The sequence below is a fragment of the Acipenser ruthenus genome, chromosome 15 (assembly GCF_902713425.1).
Source record: "Acipenser ruthenus chromosome 15, fAciRut3.2 maternal haplotype, whole genome shotgun sequence".
Lineage (NCBI taxonomy): Eukaryota > Metazoa > Chordata > Actinopteri > Acipenseriformes > Acipenseridae > Acipenser > Acipenser ruthenus.
The window spans coordinates 2,757,776-2,775,228 of record NC_081203.1 but is presented as its reverse complement, the minus strand read 5'-3'; the positions used below and the strand labels follow the sequence as shown (position 1 = coordinate 2,775,228).

At 37.7% G+C, this 17,453-nt stretch overlaps 1 protein-coding gene across 1 annotated transcript; it reads right to left on the bottom strand.

The window, feature by feature from the left end:
- Positions 1 to 5,658: 5,658 nt before the first annotated feature.
- Positions 5,659 to 15,288, bottom strand: LOC117396662 (barH-like 1 homeobox protein). Its single transcript, XM_034928157.2, has 3 exons — positions 13,830 to 15,288; positions 10,654 to 10,876; positions 5,659 to 8,436 (listed from the first exon to the last, which is right to left on the bottom strand). The coding sequence occupies exons 1-3, from the start codon at positions 14,293 to 14,295 to the stop codon at positions 8,142 to 8,144; spliced, it is 984 nt and encodes a 327-aa protein (XP_034784048.2). The 5' UTR covers positions 14,296 to 15,288; the 3' UTR covers positions 5,659 to 8,141.
- Positions 15,289 to 17,453: the final 2,165 nt, after the last annotated feature.

Here is a 17,453-nt window from a genome sequence, read left to right as displayed (position 1 = left end):
TTCCAGCAACCTTTGTACATTAAGAGTGTATTATGTGCCATATTGTAATTCTGCATTGTTTAATATTCTCTCTTATAAACGACAGTGTTGTGTGGGGCTACAGAGGTATGCCCTGACTTGCTGTTCATTTGTTTTAATAAGATTCTGTAAATAAGTGGAAGTACCCAGAATAAGGGAAATGACATGGATCATACTTTAAATACACTACATTCATTTTATGAGCTGTACTGTGCTTTTTTTTAAAAAAAATCTGAAAACCAATACAAAAATATACTTCTGGAAATATATTGAGTCTTTAAACCGAATTTCAGACAGATTCAGGTTTCTGTGTGTTCCATGAAGAACCATGAACACATAACCACCGGTGCTATTTAGAACATGGAATCCCTCACATTCTGAATATAGTTCCTGTACTGTCTTATCCGTTTCACACAGCTTTCTTTTTTTAACAAAAATAAGTGAAAACATGTATCCGAGGTGTGCAGGATCAAAAACAAACCGCACTGGATCGTTCTTCTCAACAGGCTGTGAAAGAACAGCCCCCCTCAAACCCTGAATCGCACCCACACACACACACACCGCACAATGCAAATTGGTCTTTGATTGACTCCTAATTTGATTTGAAGTCTGTTTTGTTTGGCTTTATTCTGAGTCAATGAGATTAATTTGAGTCGCTGATCCTCTGGGTTTAAGTCTCTCCGTGTTGTGGTTTTTTGTTTGCCGGGAGCTCAGCTAGACTCTATCCGCACTTCATTAACCCTGAGCCGGGGACAATCTGCAGTAAGAGCCGGGGGGGTTACCAGTATCTTTTCAAATGCAAAAATCTCCGCGCTTTCCGACAAGAATGGGGAGCTTTTGACTTAATTAGGTGCTGTGCACTTCGCAAGAATAACCCTTTTCATTCATATCAAGGGGTATCAGTCCCTTTTACAGGAACACAGAACTATCCGCCTTTTAATTGTTCGAGCATGTGTAGAAGTAATTTAGCGTGCAGCGCGTCTTTTCAAGCTGTCCCAGAATAATGCGTTTTATTAAAACGAACCTTCCATGTAAAAACAGCATTTAAAGATTCCTCACACCGTTGAACGTTCGGTGTTTTTTTTATTTTATTTTTTTATTATTTTTAATTTGATATATATATATATATATATATATATATATATATATATATATATATATATATATATACACTGTATTTTTAAAGTTGTATGCAAAATCATTCTATCGCTTTTATTTGTTGTAATAGCTTTGTATGAACTGACTAACAAAAACAGCTTAAAACATTTTATATTTTACTTTGTAAAAAATGTAGATAAATCTGCATATATGTGTGTGTGTGTTTTATTTACTTGTTGATTTGAGTCGTTTTAAATCTAGTATATGCGCCTCTGCGCTTTGAAACGCTTTCCCGTTCATGTGTTCTCGACAGAAGGCTGTCTTTCTGTAACGCGTGCTGTTCCAGTGCTGCAGCAGGGAGGAGACCGGGCTGACCACGAGGGTAATGCGCATTTATCGAGTTCCAATTATAACCTATTAAACACTTTTGTCTAAACGTTAGAAAATCTGTTCAGCCTCGAACTCCCCACACACCAGGTAGAAAGACTAATGTTTTGGATAGTTTAAAGCAGGCAAGAGTGGGGGGCAGGAGGAGGATGGGGTCCACGGTACTACGCTGACCAGCTGTCCGCTCTCCTGATCCATCCGACAGTGAGCTTCGCCCGGCCACCAGCTGTTAGCGGTGCCTGGCAGCCACCAGAAAAGCCACACTCTTTAGGAAAGGGTGGAAACAATCCATTTCAAATGGGCTCATTTAGACCACTTAAACAATTACACACTTTGGCAGTCATTAATATTTCATCGACTTCTATTGTTTATGAAAGAAAGAAGTGTTGACACAAGCCGTTTGGTGCTTGTATTGTTCCCCTCCTGAGTCGGTATCATTAGTTAAACCGTAATATATCAGATAAACTCTACCAGCGTGCTGCCCTGGAGCGGGGAGATCTTGCGCTATCTGACTGCACGTTACACATTGAAGCATTTGTGTCGCTCATTTAGTGGTGGTGTTTTCTTATCACACAGAATACTTTCACTCTGGAATGAATGAACATGATAAACCGCGTATAGGATCCACGAATCCTATATTATTAGAGCGCTCTGCATTTTCTGAACTATATAGACATGCTTGTGAAGGGTTTTAAAAGAGAACGCTATATTCGGGGAGCGCCGGGAAATATATCAGTTACGCGCGTTTAAAGACCTAAAGAAATCGTTGTTTTATGCATGTATTTATTTTAATGATAACATTTTAAACTTGCATGCAGTTGCTGTCACACATATAGTGATTTGGATTCTGTTTTGTAACTTGATCCAAGAAATCGCAAGTTTAATATTTCACTCACTACACTGAAAATGTGTTGAAGCCTGTATCACTGACTTTCAGGAATTCCGCTTGCGTTTGTTTTTCTAACTCGACGAATTTAATAAATAAATCGCAATGTACAGTCTTACTCCCCGTCTCATCGGATAGTTATTAAGCCAACGTTGAAAAATGTAGTTTTCTGTGCCTGTCACGTTTCCAGAGCCTGCCACACCGCAGTTGAAGCCTGCATGGTTTTAAACATCATGTCTGTATATGAGAATGAAATATATCATTTCATATAAATTAATAAGGCTGAAAGGTTAACTGGATGAATGCATTTATAAGAAATGAATAACACATTAAATCGTAATCTGGAAAGCAAATAATGCTATAAATTTCACTGAACTGTATAGACTACAGTGTTTAAAATTGCATATTTTTTCAGTTCTCATGTGCGTTCTTTTCCTGAAGATGGACAGAAATAGGGAGTTTTCCTTGCCCGTTATTAATTGATAGGCACTTTGTTTTCCTAAAGTTAAGCCAGGCTGAATTGTTCAGTGTTTTGATTAGATGTTTATAGGCTAGGTCTTCTTCAAATACAGCAACACGTTTTCTATTTTGAACTTCCGTGGTAGTAAACGTGTGTGTTGAGTAAAAAGGAAAGGCGTCTTCTAGTATAATAACGAAAATGCTTCAAAGCTGATTCAAGCCCTGTACCTTTCAACTGTCAGTGCGGCACATTTCTATCGGGATGACAGGTGACTGATGCAGAAATGTCCAAATAAATACACGGTGTCGCCTATTTTAACATTTATATATATAAATGTACTGTAGTTTAGATACTTCTTTATGCCATATTATTATTATTTTTACAATTGTTTTACAATTACCCATTTATACAGTTTGTTTTTTACGGGAGCAATCTAGGTAAAATACCTTGCTCAAGGGTGCAGCAGCAGTGTCCCCACGGGGGATTGAACCCACGACCCTCCAGTCAAGAATCCAGAGCCCTAACCTCTACTCCACACTCCACAAGCACTGTCCTGATGCTGTAATCACAATGGCCTTTTTATTAAACATGACAATTGTTTCATTTTTTATTTTTTATTATTATTATTATTATTATTATTATTATTATTATTATTATTATTATTAATATATATTATTAATATATTAATAATAATAATAATAATAATAATAATAATAATAATAATAATAATATGTATTTTGTGAACTGATATATGAGAGAGCAGTAAGTTCATGTTTTGACATATCTATTGTTTTTTTTTGTTTGTTTTTTTAAACATTTTCATTATTTGTGTGTTTTTATAACGATGCGCAGTTTGGCTTCTAGCAAGGCTGTTTGTAGGTTGCAGAAATAAGAAATCTTTTAGGTGTGCTTGAAAAATGCAAATGGATGCCAGCAGAGCATCTCAACAACAGACTCTGAAGGAAAACAATCCAGCCCTGAAAGAATTTAAATCTACAGTCCTGTAAGAAGCCCCGCTGTATCACATTGTGGGTTTAAATCTACAGTCCTGTAAGAAGCCCCGCTGTATCACATTGTGGGTTTAAATCTACAGTCCTGTAAGAAGCCCCGCTGTATCACATTGTGAATTTAAATCTACAGTCCTGTAAGAAGCCCTGCTGTATCACATTGTGGATTTAAATCTACAGTCCTGTAAGAAGCCCCGCTGTATCACATTGTGGGTTTAAATCTACAGTCCTGTAAGAAGCCCCGCTGTATCACATTGTGGGTTTAAATCTACAGTCCTGTAAGAAGCCCCGCTGTATCACATTGTGAATTTAAATCTACAGTCCTGTAAGAAGCCCTGCTGTATCACATTGTGGATTTAAATCTACAGTCCTGTAAGAAGCCCCGCTGTATCACATTGTGGGTTTAAATCTACAGTCCTGTAAGAAGCCCCGCTGTATCACATTGTGGGTTTAAATCTACAGTCCTGTAAGAAGCCCCGCTGTATCACATTGTGGATTTAAATCTACAGTCCTGTAAGAAGCCCCGCTGTATCACATTGTGGGTTTAAATCTACAGTCCTGTAAGAAGCCCCGCTGTATCACATTGTGGATTTAAATCTACAGTCCTGTAAGAAGCCCCGCTGTATCACATTGTGGATTTAAATCTACAGTCCTGTAAGAAGCCCCGCTGTATCACATTGTGGATTTAAATCTACAGTCCTGTAAGAAGCCCCGCTGTATCACATTGTGGATTTAAATCTACAGTCCTGTAAGAAGCCCCGCTGTATCACATTGTGGATTTAAATCTACAGTCCTGTAAGAAGCCCCGCTGTATCACATTGTGGATTTAAATCTACAGTCCTGTAAGAAGCCCCGCTGTATCACACTGTGGATTTAAATCTACAGTCCTTTAAGAAGCCCCGCTGTATCACATTGTGGATTTAAATCTACAGTCCTGTAAGAAGCCCCGCTGTATCACACTGTGGATTTAAAATCACCAGCTGGAAGGGTCCTATATAGGGTAGTATGCATTTAATTATCTGAGCCTATATTTCTATAGGATTGCTTTCTGACTAGGCTCACTGTTTCAAAACTACAATGACATCACATTTTAGTTCAAAGGAGGTACTTCATAAGCTTTTAAAAAAAGTGAATATAAAACTTACTGAAGTTATTTTGCCATAGGTTCACCATCCCATCTTTATTTGTATAGCTCCTGTGTTTGTATGGTTGTGTTTGTTCAGATGTATTTTGCTTCAATAGATTTTAATAAAGTACTCATTTATAATTTACAGTGTGCTAAGAGACTAGCACAAAATAGGTTGGATGCTAGTACACGTGTTCATTTATCCCACGTTTATTTGCATGTTATACTTAAGATAATTAATAATACCATTTTGCAGATAAGGAAGGCGAGATATAGGATTTAATTATTTATGAACCCTTTTAGAAATTAGGCATTCTGTGGCAGTTCTAAGCACAACCTTTGAGATTTCTCCGGAACCCTAATTTTGTTCCGATTCTACGATCCATTCTTACATTGAACCGCAGAGGGTTGTGTGTACATTACTGGACTCAATTGAAAGACGAAGAGATCCGAATTCCCATTCATTTGGAACGTTTGGTTTGTTCCATGACCTCATTGTTTCATTGTTGTTTATTTTCTGTTGCTGGATATTAATGACGCACTGAAACTCCCCCATTAAGTCACAATTCAACAGGTCCAAAAATTCAGTGGCGGCGCTAGGCATAGGCAGACGGGCGTCTAAGCTAGGAAACCTCATGTGTAGCCCTCGCTAAGGACAAGTTTATGAGTTCACACGAATAAGGTTGACTGGTGCACCAATTTAACTGCTGTTTTTTTTTTAAGTATTTATACCGGTTATCAAATATAATGTCTTCTCATAAAATTATTGGTGTACATTTATAAACAGCAGTGTTTCCTGTGACAGCAGGGTCTTCACAGGGCACATGCAGAAAATATTGCCGCTTATGGCCCCCAATCAACTCGCATCTATCTGTCTATCCATCCATCTAGCTGTCTATCTGTCTTCACCCCTTGTTCTCAGTAAAATTGAGTCTGGTTGTTTTTTTTTTGTATGTAAGAATTTTATTTGTACATTTAAAAAAAGTAATTCTCTTGAAGTAAAATTCCCCATTCCGGTAATGTCTAAACCAGTGTTTTTTTTTTTAATGGGGAAAAACTTAAATATACAGAAGTACGAGAACCACTTCACAATATGAGCCGTTTCACAAATAAATAGTTTCAGTATACATTTTCACCAAGAAAAGAAATATATTTACATTGTTGTTACACATCACATTAAATTAAAAATTGCGCAATTCACCCGCTCAATGGAGGGAACGCCTCGTCTCGACAGACGATTCAGGCGCAAAGGGTTAATCGATTGCCTAATTAAAACGGACTATTAGTGGATTGTTTAATTATTAACAACCCCTTCAATTTCAACCCTTGTGGTTCCCGTTAGGACAGAGGTTTGCTCCTGAGACTTCACAGACGGGGTCAATTGCGTTATCAAATAATCATTGAAAAAAAATTGTACGTCGCCTCTGTAACTGAATATATAAATAATTATGACGATAACTTACAAAAATAATACATATACGAACACCTGTTTTGTTTAATAAAATAAAATGAAAGAAAAATACCAAAGTACAAGTTTTGAAATATATGTTTGCACCAGAGCAGACAAAGAACAGTTCCTAGTAGATCTTATTTGATACTGTGAAGTTATTATAGTGACGTTATTATAGTGTAGTTATTATAGTGTAGTTATACCTCCTGCATTTTGGTTTCAAATTCCACACCTGCTATGAAGCATACAAAATAGCACTGCGGTGTGAACAGAATATATATATATATATATATATATATATAATTTTTTTTTTTTTTTTTTTTTTTTTAATAATGAAGTTTCACCGCCACCAAATTATGTTTTTTGTTTGATAACAGGAAAGTTTTAAAAACGATACTATTTATTTATTCAAATTATTTGTATTAAAATGTTTTTTTTTAAGTACAATAGAAGAAATGCGCTGAAGAATGTTTTATAAACGGACAAAGTAGCCAGATTTGGGATCCACTTTAAAATGGCTACACGTGCAGTAGACAGCAGTGTGGAGTAGTGGTCAGGGCTCTGGACTCTTGACCGGAGGGTTGTGTGTTCAGTCCCCAGTGGGGGACACTGCTGTTGTACCCTTGAGCAAGGTACTTTACCTAGATTGCTCCAGTAAAAACCCAACTGTATAAATGGGTAATTGTATGTAAAAATAATGTGATATCTGTATAATGTGAAATAATGTATAATGTGATATGTTGTAACAATTGTAAGTCGCCCTGGATAAGGGCGTCTGCTAAGAAATAAATAATAATAATAATAATAATAATGGCTTGCACACATACAATTCCATTTGGAGAACATCTTGCAGAGAGAGAGATTTCCCTCCTGTTTATAACGGCTTGTATCTGCAAGCTCCATGACTGGCATTTTGAAGTCAACACTGTAGGAAATAGTTTATCCGGGCTAGTGTCAAATTAATAAATAGATTTGTATTAACCAGTAAAAATAAAATACAAAACCATGCCTATGGATGCCCTTTTTAAACAAAAGATCCCTGCATAGATTCGATGGGAGTGTTTTAAAAGGTTTCAGAATCCTTACAAACTCGGTGTGTTTTCCTCGCGGTGGCTTGCCAATATGTCAGCTATATCTGTTTTAAGGTGAACTTGTCAATCTTTGTTTCCAGATAGATATCGGATAAATATATGCATTAGATTTATTATGAAGTGTTAGTGCAGTATCCTTTCTATTATACTTTGTTCGTCTACTGTGCATTAACCCTGTTGAAATGTATGGAGGCCTATATGACACGTTATTCAATACTAATTACGTGAAATCTTTCAAAGTGCCAATGTATTTTTGTTTTGTTTGTTTTTTTAAATATACAGGCCAAGTTTCTGCCTCTGTTTAAAAATAAATAAATTAAAAAAAATAATAATAATTGAAAACAAAATACTTGTGGTTTGAGCTGAAACAAATAAAATAAAATAAAATACGTCACATTTATTAGTTTTCCCCCTCAAAAACAATGTGCGGGGGTATCAGTTCAAAATATTTTTTTTTTAAAGTTCTGAGTGGTTTAAAGGTTTTGTAATGCCACCACCGTTTCTGTTCTTTTTGTTAAAAAAAACTAAAACAAAAAAAAAACAGTTTAAATGCTTCTCTTTTTCCCCCATAAATAAAGTTCTGAGCTGCCGTGTGTTGAACGTGTCTTTCAGGGCGGTTCACCGTGGCTGCGCGGCCCGGGAGAGGACTCCAGCAAGCGAGGGGAGAGACTGGGGAGGTTCGCTTCCTCCTTGCAGGCCGTGAAGTAGGATTCTTGGGACGAGGGGCCGCTGCAGAGCCGGGGGAGGAGCGGACGGGCCCCGGTACAGGTACAGGGCTGCCCCGGGGTCCAGGTTTGACACGAGGCTCTGCGGATAGAAATAGGGCGAGGGAAACATCCTTTGCAAGGCCGAGTAATTCCCAGCTTCTGCTAAAAGTTCGAGTCCCACTGCTGTCTGTCTCTTCCATTTTGTCCTTTGAGGTGGAAAAAAAAGAAGAGATGAAAAATAAATTAATACATAGACTTTATGTATATATTAAACAAACTGAACAAAAAATAATTATACTGTATAGTGTAGTAAAATAAATATAATCTATAGTGTAGTTACAATTCACAAAGGCACGTTTTTTATTTTATTTTTTAGTTCCTTTTAGTTTTGCGTCTGAAATGCTGGTTTAAACTTTTTTTTTTTACCTGCGTGAGTAATTGAGCAGCTGTTTTTTTTTTTGTATTGGTAGAATACGTCACTGACTGTTTCAGACATCGATTAGACTGCATATTTTTCTTTAATTTATTTTCTCCTTTTCAGAATTATTTTAACCGGGAAATGTGTCCGTTTCCTTGACGCTATGTCCTGTACTGGTTGACCCAGATAAAATGTAAACTGAAGTATATTATTATGCAGGCTTTTCAATAAACAAACCTGCAATTTAATTTCACTACCTTTCCACTCATTGACATATCTGAGACTCTGAGCAACCAGTGTGTGTAATAATAATAATAATAATAATAATAATAATAATAATAATAATAATAATAATAATAATAATAATAATAACCTTGACTGTAATTGGGCCAGTGGCGTGAAGACAAAAGCGTGGTTTAATATCAGTGGCCTGTACTGTGTTTACCAGCTTCATTTTGTAATGGGTCCAAACACGCATTTAAGTTTCAGTTCAGTGCCCTTTAGAGTTTTCAAAGTCACGCTGCCGCTCTGAGCTCTCCTGGAGTGGACGATATTCTATATATAACATATCTATTTATGCGGTTATATTTCTATAATAAAAGAGACTGTAATATATTGAGACTAATCGGTGTGAAATTCAAACTTTAGAGCTGAATCGAGGAGTTGTGCCGACAGGTTTTGTTCCTTGGTTTATTTAATAAACCTATGGCCACTTCTTCATTAATAGCAAGCGATTATGCTCGTGTCAGATTGTCGCGGACAGTTGAAAGCCATTCGCACAGGTAAATAATTCATAATTATAATAACTGTGTAATTACAGTACGAGGGGCTGAATAATGCATGCGCCGCAAGCAGTAATCTGCATGTATTATTCATTCTTAAATGGGTTATGCTTTTATATGTGTTTCATGCCGTTTTGCAACATTAGTGTTTAATCAGATAACCATGTTGATAAAATTGCAGTTTCAAATTGGTATAGAGTTGCTTTCACAATCCCACGCTTTCCTCGTCGCTTGGACTACACTTGCGTGTATTTGGCTGAAATCGTTGTATTTGAATATACATGTTTTTCTTTGCAGTCCCGCTTGCAGTCCCGTGTGTTGTATTACTCGCCTGCACGCCTGAACCGCACCTTGCTTTGTATCCTAAAGCAAGGACAGGGGTGTTAAAATCGGAGACACTTCAAACACGGAGAGCATCTACCTCGCTGCAATCCCTGGCGTGAGCTGCTTTGTAAAATGCGTCTGAATACACGGCCTGTTCTTTTGAAATCGTGTTCGGTCGAGATCATTGTCTCGCCTCGCTTTTATGCTCGTATCATATATGCATTCAGTTGATCATGTCTGGCTGTATCCACCTGCCAGCTGTTCCCAGTTTACGCCCATTCGTTGCCCCCCTACCGGGGTGCATTTAACTGCTGGTTAGCTTTAAAAACGACTGAGGTCGTGTAATTGTGCATCTTGAAAAGACTCCGCTCGGAGGCTGTCTGTCGCGACACTAAGCTTTTGTGAGGTGTCGCTGCTGGACCCCTTTATTTGGCCTCCTTTGCTTAAGTCATCCGACTAGATAGAAGGCTGTAGCTGTCAAGAGGGTCAGAGATAACTTTATTAAGACTGATCTGCAGAGACGCACGTTTATGACACGAAATCAGAGAGCGGCATGGCTCTGTGCAAAGAATGGTGTTATTATTTACTCAGAAAAAAAGGGCGAGACGCTGCACTGTACTGGCACTCCGCCCTGGAACTCTGTTATCAAAGTTCTCTGCATGAAGAACACGCTCCAAGTGTGACGCATTATGGAATGCGGAATATATGGTTCTCTGATTGCGTTTTGCATTTAACCCTTTATTGCTACCCCCAAGTTGTTCAATCAAAACAATCCAATAATCTTCGTTCTCCAAAAGAATGCACGCTGTAAGAAGGTCGTTTTTAAACTTGCATACCAACCTATGACCCTGCCCCTAATGACGCAGTCTGAGTCGCACGCACTCGGCTCTTCCTCTTACCTGCGGTTCTGGTACCACGTTTTGACCTGCGTGTCGGTGAGGTTCAGAGACGCCGCCAGCTCCATGCGGTCCTGCACGCTCAGGTACTTCTGCCTCTCGAAGCTGCGCTCCAGCTGCGCCAGCTGGTGGTCTGTGAACGCGGTCCGGGCTTTGCGAGGCTTCTTGAGCCGGACCGAGGGGCTGTCCCGACTGCTGCATCTCTCCTGGTCGCCTTCCTCTTTCACTGAAAACGCATGAAGTTTAATTGTTAGGAACGAACAAGAAGAAATACATAACAAAAAAAAAAATACATTTAGAAATTATAACAAACTAAGCCGGGATGCAAATAAATGTGTCTATATTGATACAGAAACGCGTTCCAGAGAAATATTTAGAAAAATAAATCCGCTCTCGTAAGGCAGACAAAACCATTTAAATGCCATTGCCAAATGCCATTTAAATAAATAATAATAATAATAATAATAATAAACCCGTTAAGAATGAAACATCAATCTGATTCAAGCGTGTTAATACACATTGTATGTAGAGGCGGTTTCCTGTAGTTACCTCTAACTTTACTGGGCGTATGCAAGTATATTCTCAGACAATTACAATATCTGTGTTTGGTTCCTCAAAGATGTAGTTTGGTTGTATAAAAGAATGGCTTTATTTTACACACGGTTTCGCTTATAAAGATACAGTATTGTAGGCTAATATATACATATTGAGTTGAATGACTTTTTATCATAATCCTGTGTATCACTGATTCAATAAAAAGTTATACAAAGCAAAGTTAAAACACGGGTGATGCAGATATTGTAGTGATGATTACTGTACTTTAGTGATGTATTATTATTATTATTATTATTATTATTATTATTATTATTATTATTATTATTATTATTATCATTATTATTATTATTATTATTATTATTGTTAATAGTGAAATAAAAACCAATCTTAAGGAACTTAATATCAATGAATGTTCTAATGCGTTCATTCATTTTGACGCTGGTTTAAGTTTGTACCCGAATCCTCGCAGTAATATAGGGACAGAAAAGCCTGTAATAAACTATCAGATTCCACTCATTTCTTTGTTTTTGTATTTCCGAGGTCATTTCTTTTCGACTGTTTGAAGAACAGCGACACGGGGGAGCGAGCGAGTTGAATTCGAGTTGATGTGTCTGTCCACGAGCACAATAATCCGGTTAATTGAGCCACGAGGGATCCTAACCCGTCATGCAAGAGTCGAGCATCTTCACAGAGACACGGATAAACCCGCAAACAGGACCGCAGCAGCACTCCGCGTTACAAATGTGATTAGAACGGGACGCATTGCACCGAATCCCTCAAATATTATAGAGGAGGAATCTACAAATCACAGCTTACACTGTGCAGCACAGAGGAAGCGCTGGGCTTAATGAGAACGTATTTAACACGCACACACACACTAGGCTATTATTATTATTATTATTATTATTATTATTATTATTATTATTATTATTATTATTGTGTAGCATTAATTCCAGATATTTGTAGAACATTTTCTTGTGAATTTAAAATCACTAATCTGACTAAACATTTTAGTTAAATATTAAAGCAACCAAAATATTGAAACCTTAAGCAGTATAAAATCATGTAGTTGTAAAATATATATATATATATTGTACCATAGGAAACCTGCAACTTTATAATAGATCTAATCAAATACAGACGTTCTCATACAAATGAGTGTCATTACTGCTTTTGTTATTTTATAATAATAATAATAATAATAATAGAGTCGCTTCAGACTCTGTTGTTCCATCACGCTGTCGAGTCAATGAGACATGCGGAGAATGGAGATTTGTTTGTGCGTGTTTGTTTTTCTGTACAGTCTATCGCCGCTGTTGTTTTCAGTGCGGTTGTCAATGAAGAGGACGGGTTTCCCTGTCCGGATTTTGGGAAGATTTTGTGAAGGGGTATCTCCTGGGCTTCATTGTCAACTTTTTTTTTTGCAAACATCAACGGCCGCTTCAGAGAAAGCTTTTTTTTTTTTTTTTTTTTTTTGACAATACAAATGAAACCATTAAAAAAATTGATCAAGGGATTATTTTTTTTAATTATTAAATGATTTTATTTTTCTTTCAGTCCTGCTCCTGAGAAGATTTTTAATAGCTATTGCACTTACAAGCTAATGATAAACATTATATTAATGTACTTTGATTCATCCCAGTCAGCACTGCCATAGATCATGCTTTACTGTCTCTATCATAGACGATTATGAATGCTGAATATTGAAGGGATTGGCTCGATAGAATATAACAAATTGAGCTCAAACACTTGGATGACGGCTTGTATATATATATATATATACACTGTATTGTTATTGATATATTTGTTTTTATATTAGTTAGTATTTAAACCCAAAATGTGTTAAATTATCATGTACTAATATTTACCCATTAAGATAATAGCACATTATCGTTTTTCGTTACAAGTAATGAAAGAGAAAATAAGTCATTTTTGAAACATCATGTTGCTTTTCATATAGCTCCTGTTGGCATAAATGCTCCTGTTGGCATTTCACCTTTGTGAATTTCTACAAAACCAGATTAATATCGTCTCTTTTTTAATATCGTCTTTTTTTATTAATCTGTAAAGCGAGGTCTTGTAAAATATTTAAGCACAGGTTTATGTTTAATTTAGATTTGCAAGATTTAATCCCCCGATCCGTTATTAATTTGAAAGAAATGATGTCTCAAATCCTGTGCTCCGTAAGGTTTAAACACGAGCATTTATTAACACTTAAAACAGGAATCGAAACGTAAGAGCCAGTAACGCAGTGCGCCGGCTGTCCTGTTTTAAAACAGTCCTGTAGCCTCGCATTGTTTAACTTTCTTAACGTTGATATTCAAATGACCAGTCGAGCTTTAATCTGCGGTGCATTTTACTAACACGGAGCATTTCTAAACACGCGTTTTATATACAAAATGATTATATTCAATCAAATAAAAAGATCACATACGGTTGTCAGTACAAAACAGAACAAGCAAAATTGAAAAACTTCTGAACAGTTGAACCAAACTCGCAATCGCACTGAAAACACAAGAAGCATTATATGTGTTTTCTTAAAACAGGGATACTATTAGGCGTTACAATTACCGTTAGATGTCACATAAAATCATCAGTTACTTGCGCTCTGCAGTCCCGCTTACCTCTATACTCTGTATCGGAGGAGGAGTTGCTGTGAATTTTGTCCGCTTTGTCAGTAAAGTCGTCTGAGATTCTAGACGCCAGGCTCCCTGGATCTTGCGTCGGTTGGCAGTGACTGGAATACGGGGCACAGGCTGCCAGCGGCTTGCAGTCCGCTAAAATATCTCTGATGAGAAACGAAGATGTGACGGTCCTGGGCTGTGAGCCGCCCGAGACCTGCCCTCCGCGTTGGAGATGGGAGTCCAGCCCGAGTGGGTGAGCTTGTCTTTGCACGGCCGCTTCTACGCACTCCCGCCTCGGGGAAGGAGGAGACGAGCAGCCGCTACCCAGGTCGGAGCCCGGGCTGAGCTCCAGCGGGGATCTGCATTCTCCCATCAAACTGTCCCCTTTGGATAAAACTGGACTTCCTGGTCTGTGGGACAGTAAAGAGTCGATCCCAAAACTGGAACCGTTGGCGGAGGCCTCCATTTCCAAAAACTGCTGGACTTTCTTTAGACTAGCATTTGGAGTCTCTGCCGGCAGACAGTTCCAAGGCAGTATCTACGCGTGAGTATCAAACAGATAAACAGGTAAGTCAAGCCACTCCAGATCTGAAAGCACTCGAATATTTTCTTCTCCAAGGGAAAATAAACAAAAATACTTTTTTTTAAAAAACTTTGGATTTGAAAAACAATAATAATAAAACAAACACAAAAAAGTCCAGACGTCCCTTGTAGACGTAACCTTACAAAACAAATCAATGCTGCTTTTCAGCTACGTTGTCCGTGTATCATTTAAAAATCGATAAAGTTTTGAAACATTTTCCAGCTGCAAACTTTAATTGATTTTCCAGAAATACAAAAACAAAAATCCCCAAGCAGAACCTTGAAGAAAAAAAGTGATGCCGTTTATTTTCAGATGATATTAAATTAATAAATATGATTGTTAATTTTGACAAACAGAATCCCGAGCTGACAGTGAAGGAGAGAATTCAGAACCTCGGACAGCGACCGGCGCGGTCAAAGTCAATGGGAATTCATTGACGACCTGAGAGTGTCGATGAAGCAGCTAACATTGTTGAAACATTAATCAGATCAGAGATAGCTGGCTATAGTGACCTTATTGAGAAGAGAGAGCAATAGAGAGAGAGAGAGCGATAGAGAGAGAGCGAGAGAGCGATAGAGAGAGAGAGAGACACACACACACACACAGGGAAAGGCGGTTCCAGATTCAGAATCGTGGACAGTCGAGATCTTAAAGGAGACAGAAGTGAATAGTCCAGAGGTAAAACGGGTTAAACACAAACATCAGCCAACTAATGCCTACCGATGACACTTTCCCTAAAAAATGAACCTGTGTCACACACACAAGCTAGGTTTTAAAGGTGTCCCGTCCACGTGTGTCCCCAGCCGCGGCCTGCCATTGGCTGGATCGTCTTTTTTTGGGTGATGACTCGCCTGCGATGAGCAGGCAACTCGACCCCCCCCCCTCCCCCTCCCCCTCCCTCACTTTGATTAAAACAGACACTGAATTAATTAGGAGCCCCAGATCCTGGTTACTGGCAATTTCCACACTGTTTGCTTTCATTACATCATTGATGAGGCTTATAATGGGGTTATTATCTGGAGAGGCTAGCGCTTTCCCTACCCCTCCGCTTCCGGCAGGATTTATTTTAAATCTTAACTTGGCTGGAGTTCTTCGTCTTTACTTCTTCTATCATTCTGACCCTCCCCGCTCATTAATTGTACTTAGCATAGCCACTATTGCGGTTTCTTATAGCTTACCATACTGCATGTATGTATGTATTCATGTGGATTTATTTTCGTATTTATTCATTGTAAACGATTGTTTCTTTCTATATATTAAGTACATTTTGCATTCAGTGTTTTGGTGTAAACTACCACTGTATAATGTGTTTAGATTATTATTATTTTTTATTCTAAACTAATTCTAATGGAAAGACTCGTTTTATTATTATTAATTTCTTAGCAGACCCCCTTATCCATGGCGACTTACAATTGTTACAAGATATCACATTATTTTTACATACAATTACATGATTTTTTACACATTGTTTTTACATACAATTACCCATTTATACAGTTGGGTTTTTACTGGAGCAATCTAGGTAAAGCACCTTGCTCAAGGGTACAACAGCAGTGTCCCCCACCTGGGATTTAACCCACGACCCTCCGATCAAGAGTCCAGAGCCCTAACCACTACTCCACACTGCTGCCCTGGGATATTTAAGTGAAATATCTCAAATTCGTTAGCTTTTGGCTGTGGGAATTCTGGAGTAATTATTATTATTATTATTATTATTATTATTATTATTATTATTATTATTATTATTATTATTGTTATTGTTATTATTATTATTATTATTATTATTATTATTATTATTATTATTATGTATGCAACTGAACCATTTCTGAATTAATTTATGTACTATGCAAGTTACCCATGAACCTTAATCGCATTTAAACCAGTGGCCTATATTATACGTTAATCACGGTTGTGTAGTGTTATCTGCCTAAATTACATTTATCCTGTTTAAAATCTACCGCTTCAAAAGATAACGAACGTACAGTCTTTCCCAATATAAAACTTTATTGTGCGTTTAGAGAGTATAGGCTAATATTTCCCCCCTCGGGCACTTTCAAACCCTTTCCCCTTGTTCGGCTATACCTTTCCCGACAGTCCCTCACAGTCAGACCCCCTTCCTTCCTTCCTTCCCTCCCGCCCGGCAGAGCAGATTGGAGGCGCTCGCCTCGCAGACACCGGCAGGTTAGTGAAGCGTTGTCCGTTCCCACGGGGGCCCAACCCGACTGCAAGCTGTCATCCCAGAGCGGGGACACACGCAGGGCCGGCCCACAAATAGCCAACTGGACTTTTAAAATACTTTTACATTTAATTGTGACTTTTGTTGTTGTTGTTATATTATGGTGCGGATTTCTTTCCCCCATTGTGTAAGTGCAACATGTTAATCTGATCAATAAGTACAAGATTGTTAAACGGAACGGGCCGATAGATCGATCGATCAATACAGATAGACTGAAAGCGCATTAGTGGGAGCCCGGGTGAGGGAATACAGTGATTTGACTCCATTAGTTTTATTCATATGCCACCAGGCAGGCCCGTAATCGACTCAATTGTTTTTAAAATAAATATTAATAGATATACGAGTATATAGATAAATGTTGGCTCATCATGAGGCATGACGGACTGTTACGCTACATACAGATAATCAACCAATCTCTCACACAATCATTCACATAAAAGTCCATACAAGTCAATATTATAGAGTTATCATTCATTATTATGAGTAGCGTCCCCATTGAAGCATGCTTATGTAAAGTTAAGCGGGAATTTAATTATTCAAAGGATAATAATATCCTAAAAAAAAAAAAAAAAACTTATTGGACGTTCTGAATGGAACGTCATACCAAAGATTTAGCATTTGATTTTTTTTTTTTTTTTTTTTGCAGATCACATTAATTTGTTAAGACGATGCATTTAATACTGCAATGAGAGAGAGAGAGAGAGAATGAGAATGATCTATTAACATATAGCGATCCATTAAAAAAAACGACGCGATACAGTTTAATAGGAAGGGATTGACGTTTCTGTATTCAAGTCCCTGTCAC

Bases quoted from the DNA above. Each gene is read 5' to 3' on its own strand.
- LOC117396662 (XM_034928157.2), bottom strand. From the start codon at position 14,295: ATGGAGGCCTCCGCCAACGGTTCCAGTTTTGGGATCGACTCTTTACTG. The intron at 10,877-13,829 runs GTAAGCGGGACT...ATGCGTTTTCAG, and splicing joins CTCCGATACAGAGTATAGAG to TGAAAGAGGAAGGCGACCAG. The intron at 8,437-10,653 runs GTAAGAGGAAGA...TCCACCTCAAAG, and splicing joins ACGTGGTACCAGAACCGCAG to GACAAAATGGAAGAGACAGA.